The following is an 8,588-nucleotide window of genomic DNA, read 5'->3' as shown; positions in this document are numbered from 1 at the left end:
GCGGATACATCTTATCGCGGCTCGTCTTTCACGAGGAGGTATACCCTTCGGCGGAGGTTATCTGTGGGGGCCGTCAGGTGGGAGGTGGAGTCACGGGTGACGAGCCTCGGTAGGGCCCCCGTCGGCGCCGTCAGCGGAGACAGAGGTAGGGGCCCCCCTCGGGATCCCACGGCACGCACGTACCCCCGGTTAACGTTGGACGGACGGACCCCCACTTGCGGCCGGCCGGAGTCGCGCCGGTGCGCGGTCGGCGACGACCGTCGTCGAGCCGCCTACAGTTGTAGTCGGTGCACCACTCTGCGAGTACACGACACTCCGCACTCCGCGCGCGGCGGACACCCCGCGTGAATACCCACCGGTACTCGATACCAGCGGACGTACCGTCCGCGGAACCGGTGCCCGGGACAACTTTTCATTTTGACTCGGTGCAGCGGGCGAAACGCGCCCCGCGATCACCCCCGCGAGTACTCGTTCGGCGGGCCCGGGTGTATCCGGGTACTCGAGTCTCTGCCGGGTAAGAGAGAGTCCGCGACGAGGTCCACCTGGCACTGAGCTGCCTACGCGTATTTTCTACGTGCGATCGTAGTGCGGACACTTTGCGCGACAGACGTGTCGAGTACGCGTACTCGGTAATAGGACACTCGAGTTTTTTCTCCTTTGACGGTACTGACAGAGACAGACGCGTTGTCTTTCGTCGAGAATCTCTCATTTTAAAGACGCGCCTGGTGTACTCATTGATGAGTAATTCGGATGTCGACGGGATCGAGAGATCCACAATTGCATCGTTTGAAATTCGCATTCTGCTGTTTGAACTGCGGAACGTCTAGTGCTGAAGATCCTCTGCGAATATTAGCATTTATTACCTGAGAAAACGAATATTTCAATTTGAAGAGCAGTAAAAAGTCTTCACTTTTTAAACGAAATCGAGGAGAGAGGAGATACTTTCCGAGATCAGAAAAATACAGTGAGTAATGTTGGAAATGTCGAAAATACAATTACACCCGAATACTATCGCTTTCCGAAATAAAATTGGCAAATTGACGATTAACTAACACGATTTTGGCAATGAAATGACGGAAAAGTAATGAAATAAAAAAGAAGCAGAAAGAAGTCGAGAATACGAAAAGATTTCATAAATTTTTTAGAGGCGATACTGGTTTGTTTTCAAGAAAGTAGCGGAATCGCGAAATTGTCACGATTGTTAGTTTATGACCCTTTCTCTTTCTCTTTTTGAGAGGGAGAAAGAGAAATGAAATAAAAGGAAAAAGACAATAGATCTTAGAAGAAGTGTTTGCGAAATGAAAGGCATTTTGTAGCAATTTTTATAGAAATATTTTGAAACAGTCTCTAGGAAAGTATTTAGATATTAACATCAATACTTAAAAGGACGTTCCAACGATCAATTAATAATTCTGATAGACGGGAAATTAATTGATAAGTGAATTTAAGACGTGACAGGACGCGATGCATATATTAAGAAGTGTAGAGGCTACGAAGCGGATTAAGACGCAGTGTTAATCATATTGATGAATTTATGATGCGGTAAGACATGATAATATCGTAAATATTTCAATTAGCATCCACGAATTGGAAATTACGAGCGTGCTTGACGCAGGAGATATTTTTGCGTCAAGTAGAAATGAGGAAAACGCACGAGCGGATGGCGTTTAATGCACGGTATTCGTATGCGCACGCGATAATGGTGACAGTATTACGTTAATAGAGATGCGTGAGCGATCGGATGTATGCGCGTGGCTCAAACGATCGCCACTTGAATGCAGTAGGATGAATCAGAAAACACGAGCGCCTTGCCGGGGAACTTGACTCCGCAAAGAAAGGAACCTTATCGCGAGTACAGATGTCAGATTTTCTTTTCAATTTCCTTCTGAGAAGTTGGTTCCTTACAAAAAAACGCAGGTTATTCTCAGACATATTTTCTCTTATATTCTCATTTTTGTTTCAATTGTTAGTTTTTAGGATTATCGCAAAGCTAATAATAATTGTTGGCAGATAATTGTGTTAACTGTTATTTGACTGCACTATTATTTAACAATACGCAGTTGTTCACATTAGTAACATAAATATTGTTTCACATACTCTCCGCATAAAAACTCGGATAATACCTTTGAGTTATGACCGTCTGAGATCTTGGCATAATTCTGAAAGATCAAGAAAAGTACAAGGCAAACATAAATCGCTGATCGAAGTAACGGCCGGTTTTAAGGAATTCCACGATATTTATGCAAACTGATATTCCACCCTCGCTCGCGAACTGTCCATAATCCGATGAATCAGCCTGGCTAATTGGCATTCCGTTAACCATGGAAAGTTCAAGGAAATGTATCCGCAAGTGCGGTTTTATTTAAAACCGGCGTTATATTTAGACGATTGCTTGTTTACGATCGCTTTGCGATCCATTATATGCTAATTAGGAGCGCAATCCAGTAATTAGCCATGTTACTTTACGCTTGAGTGGACCCGCCCATGTTAAGAACGCGATTACTACCAATAGCAGCTGCGATTCCATTTGTTGCGAGAGTTACGGGAACGCGGTAATATCGAGCGTATTTTCCGCCAGAGAAGAATCGAAAAATAACGAATTGAGAGATCTCGATTATTGAACACTAATGAGTAGACGATAAAATTGCGGACGCCAATCCGTATTTCACTGGCAAAGTATTGTAGTTGGGGGAAATTATATAAAACTGAAAAGTGTAATTAAGTCTATAATTTTTAAATTCTTTTTGTATATTTGTTTCTTTATTTTGTAACATTTAAGCGAATGGGAAATGCTACTTTAAGTGATAATTTGTGAATAATTAGTTACAATTTTTAATATAATTTCATTATAATATATAAATATTAACTTTTCTTTGACGAGTTTTCTAGGTAAAATATTAAATAAAAAGGCAAAAATGTCAAGACTTATCACGATACATTATGACTATTTCTGATTCTTTTTACGCGATAAAGTGAAGTCGCGCTCGAAAGAACAAAGCCAAGAGATTTAGGATAATTAATCTTGTTTCGCACACAAAGGATTAGAGTATTCATTGTGCAGTACTGACCCTCTTTCCATCGATCGCTCCATAAATCACCGCCATCACGCGAGTAGAGGTCTATTTCGACGGGACGATTTTAAAGCGTTATCATAGAACAGATATTTGACACCAAGTTATTTGCATATAAAAGTTTATATGTACAAATATACAGACAGAATAAAATTTGGCATGAAGCACGCGAGAGATAGGGAAACGAAACGAAAACAATGTTATCACCCTCTGTTTCGATAACACGTGCATGAAAATTTATTATTTATACAGACTGTCTTAAAGTTTCCGATTTTAACAATAAGACCCTCCATTAATGCCTTTAATTAGTGAATTATTGCTGCGAAATCATACAAATCTGGATTTAATCACTATCGTATTTAATATTAAATATTAAAGGATTCTAACGAATGGTCCGTTCGAGTCTCTTTTTAAGATAAAGTTAACCTCGCGTCTGTCGGAAAATTTTACAATTAAACTGGGACATTTCAGAGCACTTTACGTGCATGAAATATTATACACACAACAGCAAGAATACTATAGCAATGTTGTACCAAAAATATCCAAACGGAACTTAATGTTATCCATTCAATACAGCCAATCGTCTGACAAGCAGCCACCAAAGGTCCTTCGCGTGCCGACGGTGATCTCGTCCACGAGATCGGCGATCGATTGCCGGAGAGCCGACCGATCGGCGGAGTCGAGCACCTGACAGGTCTTCAGGTAGCGAACCGGATAGAGATCCAAGTCACTGAGGAAGGCGGACAGCCAGAGAACGCTCGTATCTCTCGTCAAGAGGGGGACGCCCTTACATGCGCCGTCGTCGCGCCGTCGTCGCGAGTACAAATCGCACGCGAGCAAACGCCTCGGCGGCAGTACACGTGCGCTACGACGTGCGGCGTACGACGTCGCGACGGCCGACGCTTCCGTCCCGTCGTCGCCACAGCTCGTCGCACCGCAACCGCAGCGATAAATGTGCCGGCGTTACCGCGGATGACGTCCCGGCCATTCTCCAAAATGATGATCACCTGGATCACCCTGCTGGCCCTCGGCACCGCATGTCGCGGTAAGTACAATTTGCCAATATTCCGCCCTGTCAATCGCCCAGACCGAATACCGCGTTAGCGCGCCAGATTACTCTGCGATTCCGACATCTTGATGTTTGAAATATAATTCAGCTATCCGCGCAGTTTTATTAAAAGTCACGTGAAAAAAAAGCGATTTTTAAAGCGACTAAAATATAGGGAACAGCACCAAGTATTTATATTTAAAAAAAAAGAATCCGTCTATTTTTACATCCACGTTACCTTACGTCATTATTGCTGATATTTTCCTTTTTATTTGAAATTTTTCCCGTAAATTTTAATCGTTCTTCAAAAATTACTTTGGAATATGAAATTGACATTTGTACATTAAAATTTGATTTCATTCTAATCCCGCTTTAATAAAGTTGTAACGTTTTAATCGCGATCTTGACAACGCTCGTTATCATCTGAAAGTTACGAGCAGTCATTTGCATGCTGTGTAATTAGTGCTCTCAATATAGCTTCTGATAACCGATCGAAGTGAAGCGTTTAAAATAGAAGGCTAGATGATAGAACGATCGATACTTATTTCTAAACGCGGCTGTAAATTGACAATGCGACCTGCCGTCACACGAACCACTTGGGTATGCGTCGGTCATAGGTATGTAATGACAGAAATTTGATGCGTCGTCGATTGATCGCCTCGACGAAAATTACTTACGTAATTGAGCGATTACAGGGACTCGCGATGGAGATTAATGCATTATGTAACGCAGGATGCGCTGTTCTTCGTTCGAGCGCGGAGTCCCTGAAAATCTTTTTCCTTTCCACTCGGCAACGACAATTGTATTAGAACATTCGAGCCACAATCTTTAAGACTGACGTGTTCACTCTAATGAATTATATATCAAAATATCTGAGAAACCAGTTTACAGGATTCTTTGGAAAGTTTGATCATCTAGAAGAATGTTGTGTTTTGTTGCAACCTTTTCATTTGTTTCATTACGATTAAGCTTTAAGTCGAGTCACTATTAAAACGAAGATTAATTTAAGTTGCACGATAAATTAAGCTAGAAATTCAACCTACGACAAATTTTTCTTAAGTTTTTGTATAATTTAAAATCACACTAATTTATTTTATGACGTCCGTTCTGTTTATTTATTAACGTTATGTAACGTTAATAAATATTGAACTAGCGAAGAATCGCTCAATCCTTTGATTTTGTTAACGAAATTAAATTGTCGCAAAAACAAAGGCAACGTATCGCATTGTGACGAAGACCTCTTGTGTGTCTCGCAATATTGCAAAAATTGTTTGATATTATTATCTGTCATCTGCTAGTTTTTCAACGACAATGCGATCCGCGAAGGATCTTTTAAAAAACAACTGTAGTTCTGAAAGCTCGGGCCTTCCGCGTCAGTCGCTCAATTGTTCGCAATTTTGCCAATTGAACTTATCATCGTCGCAGATTTCTTTCCGTGCTCTCGTTCTTCGTTCAAAGACATCTTTGAATATTTGGTCGAGATGCCGGATTCGCGCTCGAAGACACTTTTTTTCACGACCGCGATAAGTGTTCCTTGCGTTCGTGCTTTTCGAAGACAAACGATAACGTCTTTGTGGTTAGTGAAATCGGTTACAGACTTCGCGTGTCGCGCTCTGAAGAATTTCATCCTCAGATTCCGGGTGCCGGGCTCACGTTTCCCGCTCGTGCGTTCGGTTGCGGAAATTTACTTATGGCAAATTCGGTTGCTTGCACTAAGGCTAGTTCACAGTCAATTCTGTATTTAACCTTGTTTTAAATACATGTTTAAAGAGTATTTAGTCAAAAAGATGACCCGTATAAACGCTACAGAGCATTTTTTTAATGAAAAATATTTCAAGAGATATTTAATACGATCCTTAAATATAAGAATTGACTGTAAACACGTCTTAGTATGCACTCAGTGCGCACGAGTGCAAGCAATCGAATTCGCTATTAGTCATTGCATCCAGTGTAAATAGCCGTTAAAATTAAACTAATTAAGCGCTTTTATATTATATTAGAGACAATCGCTGTTTATGTTAATCTTGAGCTCACGTTGGTTTTGTCTGATCTCCTTCGCGTTCTCGCGCTTTACATCATACAATTACCGTGATTCGATAACGTCCGCATATAATGCCTGCGATAAAAGACGCGAAGCACATGAAAACTCGGTAAAAGTCTTAAATAATATTCCGAATATGATCCAATTGTCTTCGTAATTTAAGCAGAAAGCGCTTTACGATAGTGTAACATTTTCCCAGCTTCTCACAAGTAACCTTCCCATATGATTATATAACTTCAATGTCCGCGCGCCTTCGGATCGCCTTGAGCAATACTTTTGAAGCCGCTCACCTCTAATCAACCATTATCTGTGATTGTTAACACGCGCTAATAAACACTATAAGTAATGTGCGATAACGCCATGTATAACACAGAATCAATATGCTACGAACCATCGTCACCTTTACGACTCCGAAGACCTTAACCGCGACAAGGGTCATACCAAATCACGGTACAAGGGTTGCATTCGAAATTAATGTCGCGAGGGCACTTGGACCCACGAGCGACGCAACGTAATTGTCCGATTCGCCTCGAGCATTAGAAGCTGACCCGGAATTCAAGTATTAGACTCGAAATCTATTCCGACCTATCTCGTTCGTCTTTTGAACGCAATACGTGATCTTTTGCCTGTTCTTTCAACTTTTCCAAAATTTTTTCATTCACAAAATTTCGGAAGTTTCACTTGAAAGCTGAAGCAGCAACGCGAGATGTGAACTGCGGAAAGTACGTTCGTGAATATTTCTTTGCTCCTAATGCAATCAATTCGTTTTTGCAACACATTCCCGTTTCTGGTGGATACCTCGGCAATCGTGCAATTATGAAAATTACAATTTTTCCTTCAATTTATTACCGCAGTCTGTTACTCGTTATTCAAAACCGCGCATGTTACCTCGGTTGACGGTATTACGTTTGGCATTGATAATCGTACGTCTACGTATCTTGCGATGCGTATATTATTTATAAGGTTACATCTTTACGAAAAGGGATAATAGAAATATAAAATAAAAATATAAACTTATATAGATTTCCGCTCTACCTCTACATTATCGTTCGCAATTTATCTCTTATAGTTCAAAATTGCTGCTCAACTTCAAGTTTATGAAAAATTCTGTACCAGCGGAGAAAGCATTTCGATTCGACATCGCCTACCTAGGCATCGAAGTCTACTTCTACGCGTCGCAAGTAGATCCACCTTGGCAGTGAAACCCGCTCGTGGCGATTCTCTCGCGCGTGCGATTTGTGTTTCGGGATCTCTTTTCTCCTTCTACGACACGGCGGATCGCGTTTCATTAACAAGTCCAGCACGTCATCGGAAGACGCACGTGCGACGCGTAGAGGCGGTGCGCCAACAGCCGGCATGAAATTTAAAGGGCGATTTAGAAGGAATGCGTTGCGCTCAATACAAAAATTATTTCGTTCGCGCGAAGTGTCATTTTCCAATAATATCGCGACACATGTCACCTTTATGTACATTTGCAGTTTAATGCAATCAAAAATGCATAGCTACCAGTACAAAAATATTTATCCTACGAAGAGTACATCGAAAATCGACAATTGAGAGCGCGGAGCCGCTCTATCCTTTGGGAAAATTCACTTTAAATGAAATTAAAGCTTTTAAACGTGATCTTTCAAATCTAAGAGTTTACTTAAAGAAGTTAAAAGTTTACTCGCGAATTCTATAGTCAAGTTTCAGCGGACTTTTCGCCGCGGTTTGGAAATTGTTCCGTCTGAATAGGCTTTAGTCCTGACGGCGATCGATTCACTTTCGTCCCGCGCGTCGCCGGAATAACAAATCGATGGCGGTCGTGCAGTTTTCGCCTGACGTTAAGGCGACGACTAGGCGAAATCACGTCGGGATCTTTCACGCGGCCGGAATCAGAGCGAGACGCGCGGTGCATCACGTGCGCCGCGCCGTTCCCGGCGCTGCCCATCGCGCGCGATTTCTTCGTCGGCGAGCGCTCATTCTCACAAAGATCAACCCGCGTAAGACGATCGCTGCCGATATTAATCGGGACGGAACCATTTGGGTCGTCTCGTAAATAACGCGGTGTAAAAGGTTGATTTATCCTCTGGTTCAAAACTGAAAGACCTTTATCGCCTGGGAATTGAAAGTTCAAGACTAATTGTAAGATGGGAAGAAGTTGCAAAATAATGGCTCAAAACTGAAAGACTTTTATCGCCAGGAAATTGAAAGTTCAAGACTAAGGAAGAAGTTGCAAAATAATAGCGAAAAATAGATTTTGGATTCAAATGTTAAGTTTTTGTCTTGTTTCCAAAAAGCCGTCATACTTATGGAATGATTTAATTTAACTATGGAACGATTTAATACAAACATTAACGCGTAAAGTAACGTTTTCACATCTCGATGTTAGCTCGGGGAAAACGAGAGCGTCTGTGCAATTGCGTAAAGGCCTGTGTCCACGACGCTA

At 41.7% G+C, this 8,588-nt stretch overlaps 1 protein-coding gene across 3 annotated transcripts in view; it reads left to right on the top strand.

The window, feature by feature from the left end:
• Positions 1 to 257: 257 nt before the first annotated feature.
• Positions 258 to 8,588, top strand: part of LOC105567560 — a 32,882-nt gene continuing 24,551 nt past the window's right edge. Inside the window, exons 1-3 of one of the 3 annotated variants that reach the window (XM_012022501.1) lie at positions 258 to 964; positions 1,450 to 1,542; positions 3,648 to 4,116. In XM_012022501.1, coding sequence (XP_011877891.1) covers positions 4,044 to 4,116 — 73 coding nt within the window. In that variant the 5' untranslated portion in view covers positions 258 to 964; positions 1,450 to 1,542; positions 3,648 to 4,043. Of the gene's footprint in view, positions 965 to 1,449; positions 1,543 to 3,647; positions 4,117 to 8,588 lie in introns of those variants that run through there. The other 2 variants (XM_012022500.1, XM_012022502.1) reach the window with 2 other exon arrangements.

The sequence above is a fragment of the Vollenhovia emeryi genome, unplaced genomic scaffold, assembly GCF_000949405.1.
Source record: "Vollenhovia emeryi isolate VEMERY1.0 unplaced genomic scaffold, V.emery_V1.0 DF939136.1, whole genome shotgun sequence".
Lineage (NCBI taxonomy): Eukaryota > Metazoa > Arthropoda > Insecta > Hymenoptera > Formicidae > Vollenhovia > Vollenhovia emeryi.
This window is presented reverse-complemented; position numbering and strand designations above follow the sequence as displayed.